The following is a 16,809-nucleotide window of genomic DNA, read 5'->3' on the forward strand; positions in this document are numbered from 1 at the left end:
CTTTCTAGTTGGGCATTGCATTTATGCGTGCAATTCTGTGACAAACATTTTGGTGAAATCTTGTATTCCTCACTCTGTCAAAAGCATTACTAACTTAAACGTAATTACTAACTTAAAATTAGTAATCACTTGTAATGTGGCTGTATGATATCACTCTGCCAAAGGACTTGCCTGCAGTAGTACTTGTTCACAGCTGACTTCCTTCAAGCTGGAGTGGGCAGAAGCCCTCACAGCACTTGTTTCTGGTACATGTATGGAAGGAGCAATGCCCTGAACCCAGCCAGAAGTGAGTGCTGCTTCTTTCCAATTGATGTGAATGAGACTGGTCTGCCATTAGCACAGCGAGTAGTGGGTTTCTCTGAGGTCTGGGGGGGCCTCACAAACCAAGCCAGAAAGCTTGGAGTTGAGATAGACGTGAAAAGGATTTTTCTGTGTGGGAATAAAACGGTTGTCAAAAAATTTCTCGATACCCCAAAGGTTAAAAAAAAAAAAACACAACCTTCATAGCAATGGATCAAATTCAGTCACTCAGTATAGTTTGTCCCCGCCCCTTGCTTTTTCACCTCGGTCATGACGGGTCACATTCCCCTGTTAACAACAAGAAGCATTCACTTCTCTGTCCATATTTAACTGCAGGAGCTCAGGTTGCCTTGATTTTTTGGGGGGAGGGAAATAGTCTTGTGTCTCTGCCAGTGAACATTCCTTGCAGCCAGGCTGTCGCTCCCCAAAGACCTTCTCCAAATACCTGCTCCTGCCTCTTCCAGCGTGAGCTCTGACTTCCAGCCAGTGAGGGGTAGCTGGATCCCAGGCTGGGGGGATGTTCTCAGGTCAGCTCCTCTGCAAGAGAAATAACCCTTTGCTAAGGCTGCAGGCTTTCTGGGGCTCCTACAGATTCTGCATCCTGCTGACTCCAAGCAGCTAGACCTTTATTTTCGGGGGGAGGGACACAGAAACTTGTGTTACCCAAGAGCTACAATAAGAGCGTGTAACAGTCCCCTCCATCTGTTTCAGAGTGAACCTGCCAGCCCTGCCTTGGGTGGGCAGGAATGCTTTGAGAGCCCCGAGAGGATCCAGAGGGGCATTGTCAGCATTCCTGCAATGCCTCCATGTAATTGTATCTATGCTGGGCACAGCAGCTGCCCAGCCTGGGATAAAGGTTGGAAGCAGCCAGCCGCTTGTTTGAAATAAGAGAGCTACAACAATGGGAGCTGCTGGCCAAGGCACAGGCCAGGGACAAGGACAGAGTTATGCAGATGGAGAGTTTTTACTGGAAGATGAATGTAAATGCAGAGGCTGAATGCTGAGTTAGTGGAGGTGGGTGGGTGAGGGGGAGTGATTTAAAAAATATATAATTAAAATAATAATAATAAAGGCATCCAGCATGAAACACCAAACCATCTGGTGTTCAGCACAGAGGATATCCATAAGAAATAAAAAGTATGTCTGGTGTCACCCAGAGGCAAAGCTAAGAAAGGGTTTTGTGGGGAATGTTTTCTGGAAAAGCAAATTTGGAACAGTGTGTAAGAGTGGTTGTGGCAGATCACTTAGTCTGATGTCTCAAACAGCAGGTGCCTAGGGAAAAGTGCAAGAACAGGGCAAGCATCTAGCAGTATTTCCCCAGGATACTGCCCCAGCCTCCTGTGACTTGTGACTGGGACTTCTGTGACAGACTTCTTATTGTGGAGTTTTTTTATTTATTTAATAGCATGAAATGAATTTATCAAACTGATTTTTCTGAATACACACAATCTTCTGGCAACCAGAAACTCCTGTGATACTGAGTTTCACCATGGCCATACTGTGTGGAGAGGTGTCTTGTTTAAGCCTGCCAACTTGAGTTTTCCTCAATACCCTCTACTTTTTTTTTTTCCACGGGAACAGTGAGTGAATTCGAATCTGTCTTCTCCAGACCACTTGTGATTTTACAGTCCCTACCAAAGCCCTTTCTCTCTCTGGCTTCTCTTTCAGACTGAAGGTTCATACTATCTATCTGTTCCAGGTGCAGAAGCCAGTCTGTACCATGGATGTCATCGTCACTTTCTCCTGGGCCTTTTCCAAGCCTCCTGTTGAAACCTGAGGACCAGAACTGCAAAGGGCACTTGGGACACCACAAATTTATAGTGACATCTTTCCTATTTGCTTCATCTCTTTTCCTAGGAACTGGTGGACTTGCTTTTCTCACGCTGCTGAGCGCTTCACAGAACTATCTGTCTCAAGATTTTTATTTCTGTGTGATATTGGTGAGCTCAGAACAACTCATCATATATATATATATATATACACATAATTCTTCACAGTTGATCATTTTCTTTGCTAGCCTGAATAACTGAGTACTGTTACCAAACACCTCACTTTTCACCCCTTTTCCAGGTAATTTATGACAATAATGAGCAAGCACTAGGATGCCCTGCAGGAATTCACTGGACCTGACCTGCTACAGAAATCAAACATATATTCCTCCTGTTTGCCTTCCACAGTTCAGCAAGCCTATAGGTATCTATGGGAGAGTTTTCCCTCTTACTTCAGGTTACTTAGGTTAGTTAACAGCTTTCAGGGGAGTACCAAGTACCGTCTGAAAATCCCAGTAGATTCAAGGAGACGGTTCTCTCTTAAACATATCTGTTCACTTCAAAGATTTCTCACCCATCTGTGAAGTAAAGGGAGCAGCCTCATCCCAGCACGCAGTCTGTGCTGGTGAGGGTGCATCAGAATTAAATGACCGCGATCTCTCTTCCATCAGAGAAACAAAATCTCAAATCTGACAAGATCTGACAAATCTGCTGTGGTCAGAAAGGACGACAGACAGCTTTGGGTCTCCAGCTCGGGAAGTTTCCGAGATCTCACAGAAATGTTCAGTTACTCTACACATAATCCCTTCTTATCTTTATTATATATTTATTTGTTCATTAAGTCACAGATCACATTGCCACTTAGAAAAAAATGACCTTCTGTAAACTGCAGATGATACTTGACTGGTGAACCACATCGTGCTCCCTTTTCCAGCCCGGTGGCGCAGTGGCCCTCAGCTGTCATTCCCAAAAACAGGTGCTGTAAATCAATACCTTGGTGGTTATATTCCACCAGCACTCTGGCAGGAGGCAGCACAGCCCTCCTCTGAGGAGACCTTAAAGGCGCTTTGTGCTTGCCTCTGTCTGTATGACTGCAGCAGGAGGGAGCTGGGATGATGAAGGTCCACTGCATACTCCTCATCTCTGCAGGTAAAGGTGTTCCAGCCATTGCCTTGAACAGGGATCAGCTCCTTCCTGAGCTTGAAGGACCAGGGCATTGTATATACATCGGTATGAGCGAATGTGTGTTCTGGGAGCCGCCTGTCCTACTGGTAAGGTTTTATGAACACATCAAATCATTTAAATGAGATCTTTGGAGTGTATTGGTAACAGCTCAGATATTTGTAATTTCAGACACCAGATATTTTGAAGTGAGAAGTTTTTGTGTTTAATTGTTTTTCTCTCTGCTATGTTTTTGCCATGCTCCCATTTCCTCTAGTGCTACATGTATTTCAAAATGTGTGAAAGGATCTAGTAAACATGGCTTGAAATGTAAAAATTCATTACAAGAAATTTCATTAAGTTGTGGGACTACTGACAAGGAAGCAGAATCGATTTGCAGCTGCATGTGTTATACCAGGATAATTCTTTTTAAACTGTCACTTAAAAGAAAAAGTATTTTGTGATCCTAAAAACTTTTCACCAAATTCAAGCAGTATACTAAATTCCTACCAAGCCGCACCAAAAGGTAACAATGTGAAGGATTTTAATTGGATTAATAAAGCGTAGCAAAGAGCTTGACTTAGATATAATTCTGTGATCATAACTTAAAAATTGAAAGATGACTCCTGCCCACCCCAGCTCAGCCTCCTGGCAGGGGAAGCAAGCAGTGCTTGTCTGCAGCATACATCTTTTCTCAATGGCATCCAAGTATTTTAATACCATCTCATGACAGGACAAGGCCGAGACAGAATCCTTGGCATCTCAGCTCAACTACATAAAAGGATCTGATGAAAAGTCAGTTAGGAAACAACGGGAAATCCTGGCTTAGGTTGGAGTCAGCAGCAAAATTCTTGTTGACTTCTATCAGTCCAGGATTCAGACTGAGAGGGGAAGACAAGGATGGGATCTGCCAAAAATGCTTGTGGCAAGGCTCAGCTGTTCTGTTCCCTCTCACCACCTTTAAAAGAGGGTGCATACAAAAACAGCCCCAAGCTCCCTGTCTTTCTGTTTACTCCACTGTAACAGTGAAGCAGCTACAGTCTGGGTAAGTGGTGTGGCTGCTTGTTCTGCAACAGGCAATCTGGAAATGGGGTTTGTCTGTTTTTCTGTGAGGTAGGAATCTCAGCCCTCACCCCTTGAGCGTACAATGCCACGCGCATGTACTGCTAAAGCTGCACTGAAACAAAGCTGCTACCTGCCATTTTCACTTGTGATGCTCTTCTTACAAGGGCTCTTTTGTGTAGTGCTGCCGAGTCACGCTGAGCAGTCTGCGGGCAGAGCTCTCCAAGGACAGGTTGAGACCTTCCCTGAGGAGAGAGAAACATGAGACCGCATTGTGAATGGTTTCCTTCTCTCTCACTGAACAACTCCTGTAGCGGAGAGGAACTCCTGCTCTGCTTAGACTTCAGATGCAAGGGGTCTGGATGCTGCTTTTGCCTCGATGACTGTTGTGCTTGGTCCTGTCCTTTAATGTTACTGTTACAGGAAAGTCCATGGAACTGAAGGTGGAGGAGGTGACATGAGAAAACCCTGATTATGGGTATTTTCTGCACTTAACTGCCCACAAGTATTACATGTAAGCACATCTGCAGGTTGGTCGAGCCTGGAGGAGATTCCTAGTGCTCAGTCAACAATCATGGCTATTTGGTTTTGTTCATCTCCTGATTGAAGGCAGTTGTTGCCTTACTCCTAAACTGACCTCAGATCAGATAGGTAATTACCCCTGCTGACAGAATTTGCAGTGCACATAATGCACACCTGAAATGAGGAGTAACACAGAGGACTTGGGGTTCACCCACCGCCAGCAGCTTGCTGCAGACAGTACTTCTGTCATGCTCGCCTCAGACTGACAGCGCTGTAGCGTGTCCCCTATTCCGTTTCACTGACACCACCCCTGCTGTTCTGCAGCCAGGCTGGCCCTGTGCTATGAACATGAGACTCGCCTCGTTGAGGACTTGTTCAGGGACTACAACAAGGTGGTGCGCCCAGTGGAGGACCATCGCGATGCTGTCGTCGTCACTGTTGGGCTGCAGCTCATTCAGCTTATTAGCGTGGTATGGTATGAACGTGTGGTACCTGTTGAACCACTGGCTTATGTGATAGTGCCAGTGTCATTTTTCTAAGGAAACAATTTTTCTCCTTTAATCCCGATGTTTGCTGCTACTGCCTTCTTTTTTTTTTAAGGATGAAGTAAATCAGATTGTGACAACCAACGTACGCCTGAAACAGGTAACTCTAATGATTGCTTCCAATTCAAATAAATGCACTGGACATAGCAAGGAATTAACTACTCTGTTACACATTCAGGGGCAACTTGGACAGGTGGGTCAGCTAGCAGAGCATTTCTTCTTTCTGGGGTCTCAAGAACAAAATGTGCTAGACACTAAGAGCCTTAAGAGAAGCATTTTGCATTGTATTTTAAACAGTAGACTTCTGGTATATTTATCTTTTATATTATTTTATTTTTCTTTTAATAAGCTTCTTAAACAAAATGTAAGTTAATGTAAAAAATTAGCTGGGGGTCCCACTAGCATATGTTTATGCTTACCTGCATGTCCCAAAGCAAGGGAGGTGCATGTTTCTAGGAAGTACCAAAACTACCCTCAGAAGTGCTGGAAGAGGCTCTCAGTGGCTGAAATGCTCCCTCTTTAGCAATGGACAGACGTCAATCTCAAGTGGAATCCAGACGACTACGGTGGCGTGAAAAAAATCCGCATCCCCTCAGATGATATCTGGCGGCCAGACCTTGTTCTTTACAACAAGTAAGGGGTGGCAGTTGCCGGGGAGGGAGGGGTAGCTCTGCCCCGTGGCACCACTGTGGTGGGGCTGCTTGCCCATGACATCTGGGCCAGTGGGTAGCATGCCTCAGAGCAAGCTTCTCCAGGAGCAGGCACAATGGCATTGGGGGGACCAGTCGATCCGCAGCTGGAGAAATCCATTTGTGACTCTATTAATTACGCTGCCCATATTGCTGTTAATGTCCTTGTTCCTTTTGCAGTGCAGATGGTGACTTTGCCATCGTTAAATACACCAAAGTCCTTCTGGAGCACACAGGCCTGATCACCTGGACACCACCAGCTATTTTTAAAAGTTACTGTGAAATTATAGTCACACACTTCCCATTTGACCAGCAGAACTGCAGTATGAAGTTGGGAACTTGGACGTATGATGGTACAATGGTTGTTATTAACCCGGTAAGCAAGGAGTCTGTAACTGGGAAAAGCAGTAAGGACCTGGACATGTTTTTAGGGAAATCTCAGAATTAGAATGGAATATAACCTTGTTTTGACTGAAAAACAAGCAGGAACTACCTGTAAAATATAAAAGCCCTATTTGTAGATCTAGCACAACATTTCCTGTTTGGGATTCTAAAATTCTGCAGACACATAATTCCCGTGCCCTAACAGTCTCCTGTCTGTCTATTCTCCAACAGCTTCACACCACTCCTTATGCTGCTGCCTGTTCTGCTTTTGTTCGTTTTACTATTTTTGGGGGTGGGTGCTTTTTCTCTGCTCATGACTTTCCATTTCCAAGGACTCTTTCCCTGTCCCCTCAGGTATGTCTCCTAGCTGTAAATATTTAATCAGTCTTTCTGTTTAGTCGACTATCCCTCACTGTTTCTGTAAAATATTTAGTTGAATGATGTGTAGAGGATGATATTCTCGGCAAAATAACATAGACAAGAGCAGTTTGCTCACAAAAATGAATGAAGTGCCTCAGTTATTGGGAATGCTGTTCCTGAGTGACTGCCAAGTTCTGATTTTGTTCTGAACCTCTAATATTAAGAATTTGGGGTTTTTTTTTCTGTCAGGAGAGTGATCGTCCAGATCTGAGTAACTTCATGGAGAGTGGGGAGTGGGTGATGAAGGACTACCGCGGCTGGAAGCACTGGGTTTACTATGCTTGCTGCCCTGACACCCCCTACCTGGATATCACCTACCACTTCCTCATGCAGCGCCTGCCACTCTACTTCATTGTGAATGTCATCATTCCCTGCCTGCTCTTCTCCTTCTTAACCGGGTTAGTTTTTTACCTACCCACAGATTCAGGTACGTAAATTTATTCATTCTACTGCCATAGAAATTGCTCTTCTAATAAGTTTCTGAGAAATTCTCAGTATTTGAAATCACTAGCCAACTTGAAGGGCAGCACTTACTAGAATTGGACATTTCAGCCCAAAATAATGGCTCTAAACATTCTGCAAATAAAGGGTAAGCGCTGAAAGCTGAAACTATTGATATAAATAAGTTGGGCTGATTTCCCACAGAAACCACTGATTGACTATCCAGTTAATTTCTGCAAAACAAGGATTTAGCTAGTTGATTTTTATGTTCTGCCATAGGTTGGTAGTTAGTGCATTAGTATGTCACACAGTAAGTGAGCACACAGGGGTGGCTGAGATCCTTCTGCACCATGTCAGAGCAGAGAGCTTGTTACCTGTTCACACACATTAACTCATGTGACTCAAAGAGTAATCCTGACCTATTCTGGCCTTCTTTGTCCCAGCTGAGCAGCTCTTGCTCCCTGCAACCATTTTCTCTGCGTCATTCATTTTACCTTGTGTCAGCTTTTCATACTGCTTAATTTCATTAAGGTCTTTCTATGAAATACTTGATATCTTTTTTTTCAGTGGAAAACTTTAAAGAAAGTTGAACTGGATAGACAAAAGATGTGTGAATCATGTTTTGTGGTTCAGTTTTGACATCCTACATAATGGAAGATCTCAAATAGCAACTGACCTCTGGTGTCAGATGTGATTTTTGTCTGCCCACACAGCCCAGCATGAGCCTGCCAGAGAGTAAGGCAGGCAAACCCCCAGGAGGCTGAGGAGCAAGCATTAATCAGGTGCATATACTTCATCGTTCAAAATGCACAAGCCATGAAGTGCTCCTGGCAAGTAAGCTTTCTATATCCATCACCCATACCTCAGCCCAGTCATACCTGGTGATTCCCACCTTAATGCTGGAGCTGATGCTAACGTTAGGCTCTCAGGTTTGGTCAGCCTAGTTACTGCTTTGGATGCTGGGAAAGATGATAGCACTCCAGATGCACACACATGTACTGGTGTGAACAGCCATCATCCACATCCTTGTTTTCTCAAATAAACACTCTCTGTACTGAAAGATAGGAGCCACAATGGTTTTGGTTTTGGGTTTTTTTGCATGGCAGGTGAGAAAATGACTCTCAGCATCTCTGTCCTGCTGTCTTTGACTGTGTTCCTTCTGGTCATCGTGGAGCTGATTCCCTCCACCTCCAGTGCAGTGCCTCTGATAGGCAAATACATGTTGTTTACAATGGTGTTTGTCATCGCTTCAATCATCATCACAGTCATCGTCATCAACACCCACCACCGCTCCCCAAGCACTCACACCATGCCACACTGGGTCAGGAAGGTGAGCTCTATGGCTTTACATGTTTCCTGGTTTCCACTGAGCACTCCATATTTTATTGGCAGGTTTTCTAATAAAAGTCAACAAGAATTGGGGAAGTAAATGCATCACATTAAATCTCTCTAGGCACAAGAGCCAGTGTTTACTACTTAGCTGTGCATAAAGTCAGCAAGACTGCTAAAGTGCTCCTTTAAGTAACAAAATTGTCCACTGGGGTAGAGTCTTGCAGGGAACAGAAGAGGCAAAACACAGGCAGTTGAAGGTACAGGGAAAAGAAAACGTCCATCTGGACTCAAATTACATTTCCTGGTCTAATTCTCGATCTGACTGCAAAGCACTACTGCCTGCCAGTGGCCAAGTTCACCAGCCCGTGTGAGTGCAGAGCACAAAGGCCATTGGGCATACCTTCATTCAGCCCCCCGTTTTGCAAAAGACAGTTTAGCAAAAGCTATGATCTTCTCTGTACTTTACCAGTAAATACCACTGCTCTGCAGTCCTTTGGAAGCAAGGAGGTCCTTGCACCGTAGTCTAGATGATAACCACAGTATGCAGAAAAAATTGGGTGTCTGTCATTACAAGTTCTTTGCCAGAGAAACAGTACCAAAGAGGATCCTTTCAGATATTCTTGACTTTTTTAAGGCTGCCTGGTTTCATATTAAACCATGACATGAATAGGAGATTGTTCTGTGTATGTCTAACTATACTTTTAAGGCGACAGCTTACAGCAAATTCACTGAGCAGCACAAACAATCCCTGCAGAAGGGAGATTTCAACAGGCAAACACTGCATGTGCTTAAAATTGATCTGGCAGCAAGCCTCTGTTACTCCAAAGGAAATGATTGTAAAGCTTATATGCATGTATAAAAAACATTTGTAATAGTAAAGTCAAAAGTAAGTAGTCAGAAGAGATCCTTTGTAGGCCATTCTTCAAGTCAGAGTTGTAAGCAATATGTTTGAAATTAGATGAGATTGCTTGAGCTCTGTCAGCTCACACTAGCTGAGGGTCTGCTTCGGGACATCGCACCCCCCTTCGTGTGTAGATGTTGGCTATATGGCAGGGGGAAATGGTTTCCAGAAAACGTGTGACAGGCCTGCGGGTGACTCCATCTGCCCCAGGACATAAGGCTGACAAAAGCCCTAGTGTGACTGAGGCGCAGGCTGTGACATATCCAAGAGGGAATCTGTAGCTGATCCAGCACGGGAAGCGATTTGGGACCAGAGAGGCTTGCCTTTGTTCAGTACACAGCTGCATCTGTAACACAGCCCCACCAACCAGCAACTGTCAACTTCTCCCTCTTTGTTTCAGATCTTTATTGACACAATCCCAAATATCATGTTTTTCTCTACAATGAAACGACCGTCCAGGGATAAACAAGACAAAAATATTTATGCAGAAGATATTGATATTTCTGAAATTTCTGGGAAGCCAGGTTCTGTTCCTGTCAACTTCTACTCACCGCTTACCAAAAATCCAGATGTGAAAAATGCTATAGAGGGAATCAAATACATTGCAGAAACGATGAAATCAGACCAAGAAGCCAGTAATGTAAGGCATTTTTTGTGCGTGATTCATTTCTTGCTTTCAAACTGCTACATCTTATTTTTTTGGCAAAATATCCCTGCCTCACAAAAACACTCCATTGGTTGGGCTTTAGTAGGGGACAGTCTTTTTCCCCTTGATGCAGTCACCAAGGAGCAACAGATAATTGTCGCAGATGGCAATTGAATCTTGGCCCCCCTAAAAAAAAGGAAAAGGAAAAAAAAAATTGTCAGTGCTAACGTTTTCTAAATGTGGTATGTGAAGCCATAGAGACAGAGTGTCTGTGAGTAGCAAAGCAGTTTCAAGAACTGTAAGCAAGTTCCAAAACATATTTCTCCTGTGTCCCGCTCGGGCATCTTCCCCATGTGGTAAGCAAACTCCTGATGCTTTTGAAAAGCCAGGAAGCAAGCCAGACTCCAAAAGTCTAGTAGTTTTATCTGAGAAGTGTTAAATGTAACTTACAAATGATAATGCCAATTTTGATAAGGTTTTGTTTCATTCCTGAATGCTACAAGTAGTCCCTGCAAGTGAAGCACGTCATGAGCTACTCTGATTACTTACTTTTTCCACATTGCAAGCCAAAGGAAGGATAAATGTGTGTAGAGTCACATATGGCAGCATTCCCCAGGAAAACCTAGCTCTGCCTTCTTCTAGCACATTCAACAGAATTAACCCCCTCTTTTACCTCAGTTATCACAGCTCACTCAGCTTTTGCATGGGTAATTCAGTCCTGGTACTTCACCTTTCTAAATGATCGTAGACCTTTCCCGTTGAGCTGCAGGCTAGCCTGAAGACAGAGAGAGAGTCCTCTGGGACAATAATTTGGCCATCGTCTTGAAAAGGAGGCGCCTCCTTCCCACAGGCAGGATTTACACCACAGGGTTTGTTCCTGTGACCAAATTCCTGGAGCATGTGGAATGGCTCTGGCTGTAGTCTCATGTTCCCCATGACTCCTATGCCTCTCTGCAGATAAAGTGTTACCTTCAGCAGGGCTGGCGTGGCTTCAGTGTCCCTGGGCTTCACTTCCTCCTAGGCTTACAAGGAAGGTCTTCGGGTTACTGACAAAGTGCTGCCTTCGGAAGTGTCATCTGGTCACCACTGATATCGCTTCCAGGGGGTTTCAGAAGTCAAGCTCCCCAAATAAACTGAAGGTTGTGGCTTCTGAAGGCCGCCACTTCATTGCATTCACTTGTACACTCATGAACTACCTCAGTATTGATTATCAGTGCCCTCTAGATAATTTACAACAGCCTCTTCTACTTGTGGCGCAACTAAGGCAAAAGTAGAGCGTGTCTTAGGCCAGTACGTGTCACCCCATAAGGCAAAGTTACAGGGTGGAAATCCTGAGCACTGCTGCACTTAGCACCTCACACTCGGCTCACTCTTACAGTGCTGGGTTCCCACAAAAGCATCCAGTGAAAATGCGGTCACAGAGCAAGTGGTTCATGGTGTCCCACAACTGGAAAAAAGACTAAGGGAGCTACGGAGAAGGTTTTCCCAGACCTTAGAGTGTATACTAGGCATGGAAAGCAGGGACTAGAGCTAAATAGATGACAATTGCTTAGGTATCCCAAGAGAATGAAAAAGCAATAGAAAAAAAAAAAACAAACACAGTTGGGTCAAAGTGTTTTGCTTTCAATGTTTTAAACTCTCTTTCAAAAGCAACCATTTGACTAAAACTTAAGCTTTTCAACATTTCTTTTTAATGAAATTGTTCATCAAATTGCCAGGGTTTCTAAACAGTTTAGTCTTGAAACTTGCATTTCTAGGTAGCTTAGGCCTTCTCAATCACTGACCTGCTTTTGAGCAGAAAATGAGTATTTTTTGCATAATAACAGTGGAACTTAAGGAAGACCCTTTCCCTTGTTCAAGACAGTAAATTACAAGAACGCCCATAACAAACATGGCTCTGCAGAGATTTTACCATTTCCTTTGTTTCTTTCCCAGGCTGCAGAAGAATGGAAGTTTGTTGCGATGGTGGTTGATCATCTTCTCCTTGGCATATTTATGCTAGTTTGTATTATAGGAACATTAGCCGTATTTGCTGGGCGCCTTATTGAATTAAATCAGCAAGGGTGAACATCAACTGGAAACTATTTGCTATCCTGGTCAGCATCTGAAAGCATCTTAACCATCAAAACCTGGCCAGCCTCCGAAAGTTTCACAGACAGGAATTGGTCCCTGCTGGGAAAGAGCAGGGATAATAAAGTGTAAGGCTCCATACTTAGCTCTTCTGAGCTGCTGCTCAGTAGCATGTCATTGCCAAAAAGAAACACTTGCATTACTGGTAGACTGAATGGCTGTCAGCCAGGTTTTGATCCATTTTACTATTTATTAAAAATGTTAATGTATTAATAGGACTGTCTGATTTGTAACCCACAGATAGAATTCTAGTGAAATCAATAGCAGTGTAATAAGCTTTAGCTGAGCTGTAAATCTGTATCCAACCTTAGCATTCAAGATGGTTTCAATATCTGCTCTGTGGTTTTTGTATTGGCAGTCACAAATGACTTCTCTTGTAACACTAGATGTAACCAGCAGAAATACCTCAAACTCCATGCTGTAGCACTTGATTTTCATGCACAAATGTGAAATGACTGATTGTTGTATGTGACTCTACCTGTAGAAACTCTTCATACAGCAAAGAGGAGGGACTGTTTCTTACTGTGGGAATGATCCAGCCCCAGCCAGTTGTGTCCCAGAGGTACTTTTTGCTATCAAGTCCCATGGTAAAGGACTTGTAGAGGAGGATTTTTCTTCCCTGTTTTATCACCAAGCTCTTCTCTGTGACCATCAGGCACCCCAGTGTCTATGTTGAAATTGCTATCCTCTTATTTTTACCCGCTAATACTCATTATAAGAAGCCCCGTACTCATTATGTGTTAATGCTCAGGATTTTCAGTTGTCAACAGAGATGTTCTGCAATTGCATCCTAAGGGAACAGTTTGGGCCGGAGGGGAAAGGATGGTATCCATATGATAACCTCTGTACTCAGCCTGCTCTGCTCCGGGAAGGTTGGTTTCCACTCTCCATTTTGAGTGGGGGCAGCTTCAAATTTAGGGGTGCTCAGTATGACATCTTAAACACAATTCTCTCTGTTCCCTGAAAGTTGTGCCCTGCCCTGCTGAAATAGATCATGGGCGTTAAAGTCAGACGCAGCATCACAAAGATGATTCCTAGAGAAAGTGTGGATCTCCGTTTTACTTAGGTATGACAAAATGATAGGACAGTTCTTTTCGGCAACACAAATAATTGCGCAAACCTTATTCAAATGTTAAGCAGCAGCTCACTCTAGTGGCTAAAATGAAGTAGTGCTGCTTTTGGCCAAAGACCTTTGGGATTTAGTAAACACTCAACATAAGAAACAAGCCTATGTGTGTTTCAATAATACAGCGTGGAAATACTAGCAGTGCTGCCTATTTTTCTCAAAAATAAATAAGGAGAGGTGGGGCAACTTATACAAGTTACTCATCCTTCCCAGCTGGTTGTCCAAGCCAATAGGACTACTTTGCTACAGCTGTAAATAATTTGCTGTGAGTTTAATAAAATAATTTGTATTATGTTAATGCTCTACAGGAATGTGTTGTGTCTGCAGAGGCCTGGCATTTGAAATGCTCTATAGGGAAAATTAGGCACTTGTGCAATACTTCCATCATTGCGTAGTGTTTGCTGGACAGTGTTTTGGTGAACTGCAGTCCTAAGCAAAGCAAACAGTTTGTCTGGGGCAATCGATCCCTTGTAACACTCTGCTCAGCTCTTACGGTTTAGATGATGGTAATCTTTGCCTCCCTGGACGATCATTAACCCTGTAAATGATTGCTGAAGATGTATGCTGGGTGAAACCTCTGCTGACGGAGTGCTTGCTGCAGCTCTGTTTATCTTCAGTGTGAGTTCTCAGCTCTCAGCTCTTGGAGGGAGTCACGCAGCTCACGAGGAGCTAAACTGCAGCATAACAGTGCCTGGGACCATTTGGGAGACTGCGATTGGTGCTAAAATTGACAGAACAATCCTCTTAGAGCAGCATGTGCTTGAATCTTAGCATTAAAAATAAACGTCAAGTAACAAGAGTCATGGTGAGCATCCACAGTAAGTTTGTTCAGCTTCCCCAGCTTCCTCAAGGCAGATCTGGGTCTTGGCCTCCAAATTCCCCCTATTTGTGTGCTGGGGTGCGTGCGTGCATATGTTGCCTGCCTGCTCTCTTCTCCAGCTCCAGCTCTCTTCATACACAGCTAGCTACCATGTTGCAGTGTTTTCCTTCCACTTCCTCAGAAAAGGTTTTGAAATTGTTTATATGAACATTTTTATTTGTGATCGTTTGTGTCTTACGGGCCCAGCAAAACTTCTGCCTTCCTATTGCTCTGAGTCTTGATGAACTACTTGTGTCCCAAAAACTGTGACACCAGGTAAAAATAAATGCTACCAACTCTCTTTCTTATGTTGCAGAATCTGGCCATAGTACTCTGACTCTCCAAACAGATGGTCCTCTAAACATCAATAAGCACACTTCAGGAGACAGTTGATCTACAACTTTTTTCTGCTTTGCTTTGAATACTTAGACTGTCCCAGTCTTCTTTATTCTCTGTTCCTAGCTCACCTTTGTGATAAATTTTTCTTGCATACCGCTAACATCCTCTGCTACCAGTATCCATCTACTAAAAGAGAGTACCCTTACCTACATACAAACTACTTCTTCTCATCTGCAACTGTCCTTTTAACATGTCAGCACATCTGTTCACCTGCTAAAATAGTAGCTTTGGAGGTTGTAAATGTGCTGTCTTAGTCACTGTCAAAGATAATTTGCTGTCAGTGTGTAAGTACATATTGTCTAATGATTTCTCATTTACAGCGTTGTAGTCTCCCCAGAATCTTAACACTAAACTTTCCTCTCTCCTACATGGGTAGCACCAGCAGCCTCAGGGAGATGGCCCTGGATAATATTCGTGCGACCCACACATGCATCTCTGCTGCCTCGTTGCCTTCAACAAGTAAATTTTGGCTCTGAGCTTTAACTAACACGATAAGCAAAGCAAGAAGCAGGCCTCACACACTCATTGTTAAATTTCCCTAATAAGTGTAAAAAAATAAAGAACTGCAAACACCGTGATGCTGAAGTAAGCAGACCGGATTTAAATGAAGGCAGACCAGGGACCTCTGGGTGTGAAGGTGTTGCTTTTATAGTGATAGTACCCTGAGCAGTTGACTTGTCTCTCTTTTAACTGCCATATTCTTGCTATTAAAGCTGCTTTTTTTCACTTCAAGTTGTTTATAACATCCTATTTATGTCCTTAAGAGAATAGGTCTCTGAAACATCTCCATCTTCTTCAGTCTGATTTCCAATTCTCAAACAATTTGGCAATTAACTTTCCCCTTCCCATCCCTTTAAGCTGACCTTCAGCTACTTTCTACCGTCATAGATATTTTGCTCTCAGAGATGAAGTCACCCCCAAATCTCTTTCCCCTTTGGCATATGTGCTGTTCAGGAGACCTGACCCTTCTGAGGGGGTTATTTGAATTTTTAAAGTCCATTACCTTGTGCCAGCTCCAAGGGAGCAATTTTACTCCTGTGTGAATCTGCAATCAGAACAGGCTGCTGCTCTTCATCGTCAGAGACAGATGAGCTAAACCTGATGGCCTTATTCTGGCTATTCAGCCAGTTGGATCTCAGCTTTGTAAAATGTAGTTGAGCTGATAACAGAGCGAGCAGAAAAGTTACATTCACTGAACTCTAAACACTTGATGATGAGCTTGCGGATGCCGGGTGTCATCATTCACCTGCAACTAGTGCTTTGGTCCTGGAGCCTCCTGCAGTTTGAGAGTTTTTAAGAAATCAGATTATTGTTTCAGGCAATTGTAAGACAATTTACGTACTCGTTTTTTCTACAGGATATTAGTTGCTGCCAATCTCCTTGCTGTTGCCGTCTCGCAGAGATGTGTGAAAGCAGTGTGAGTTTCATCAGTGTGCTGACTCAGCAGTTCCTGTTTCCACAGCTGAAGCAAACCACAGTGGGTAGAGACAGCAGGGTGAAAGAGTATGTGTAACAGAGGACCCCCGAAGTGCATAAACACTGTGCTGCTATTGGAGAAAGGAAGCACATTACCTCCCTGAAAAGTTTGTTTTCTGGTATGGTGGCATGCAAGATGTCATCTTTAAAGTCACCGATAGTTTAGCACATCAGAAATGCTTTTGACTTTGGATACTTTAGAAGGTTGCTGTGTTTGGATCCAGTGTCAAGACCCCACATTTTCATATGTTTACTTGTGCTAGAAAAAGTCTAGCAAGCCTCCAGGCCCTGAGGCATGCTCCTGGGTGCAAATTCCCTCCCTCCCTCTTTCTCTTCCTGAAAAATTGTGGAATTGGTATGAAGTCTCCCAAGTGTCTCTCAGATGAGTGCTGCACAGACACTGAGTTCTGCAAAGCTCTAGGGTACTTTCTCCCTTTATAGAAATCAAATCCCAACTGCAGACAGGGCAATCATGCACTGCTTTGCAAAAGATTCACTAAAACAACTGTACTTCAGTCCCTGATAAAGTATAAAAGACTGGCAGAGCTATGGAAAACAGCCAACATGCAAGCAACCGTTACAAGAGCCCTGCTGAGTTCTGCTGGCTGTAGGTGCGTTACCTACAAGGACAGGACAATTTCACTTGT

General features: G+C 43.6%; 1 protein-coding gene across 2 annotated transcripts; it reads left to right on the forward strand.

The window, feature by feature from the left end:
• Positions 1 to 3,181: 3,181 nt before the first annotated feature.
• Positions 3,182 to 13,726, forward strand: CHRNA1 (cholinergic receptor nicotinic alpha 1 subunit). 2 transcript variants are annotated; one of them, XM_074872283.1, is made up of 9 exons: positions 3,182 to 3,224; positions 5,139 to 5,284; positions 5,415 to 5,459; positions 5,883 to 5,992; positions 6,229 to 6,424; positions 7,042 to 7,279; positions 8,400 to 8,623; positions 9,927 to 10,166; positions 12,108 to 13,726. In XM_074872283.1, the coding sequence occupies exons 1-9, from the start codon at positions 3,182 to 3,184 to the stop codon at positions 12,237 to 12,239; spliced, it is 1,374 nt and encodes a 457-aa protein (XP_074728384.1). In that variant the 3' UTR covers positions 12,240 to 13,726. The 2 variants fall into 2 exon arrangements, with proteins under 2 accessions (XP_074728384.1, XP_074728385.1); XM_074872284.1 differs by having other exon boundaries at positions 3,182 to 3,218.
• The last annotated feature ends 3,083 nt before the right edge of the window (positions 13,727 to 16,809 follow it).

Source organism: Strix uralensis, chromosome 6 (genome assembly GCF_047716275.1).
Source record: "Strix uralensis isolate ZFMK-TIS-50842 chromosome 6, bStrUra1, whole genome shotgun sequence".
Classification (NCBI taxonomy): domain Eukaryota; kingdom Metazoa; phylum Chordata; class Aves; order Strigiformes; family Strigidae; genus Strix; species Strix uralensis.

Bases quoted from the DNA above. Each gene is read 5' to 3' on its own strand.
- CHRNA1 (XM_074872283.1), top strand. From the start codon at position 3,182: ATGATGAAGGTCCACTGCATACTCCTCATCTCTGCAGGTAAAG. The intron at 6,425-7,041 runs GTAAGCAAGGAG...TTTTTCTGTCAG, and splicing joins CAATGGTTGTTATTAACCCG to GAGAGTGATCGTCCAGATCT. The intron at 7,280-8,399 runs GTACGTAAATTT...TTTGCATGGCAG, and splicing joins TTACCTACCCACAGATTCAG to GTGAGAAAATGACTCTCAGC.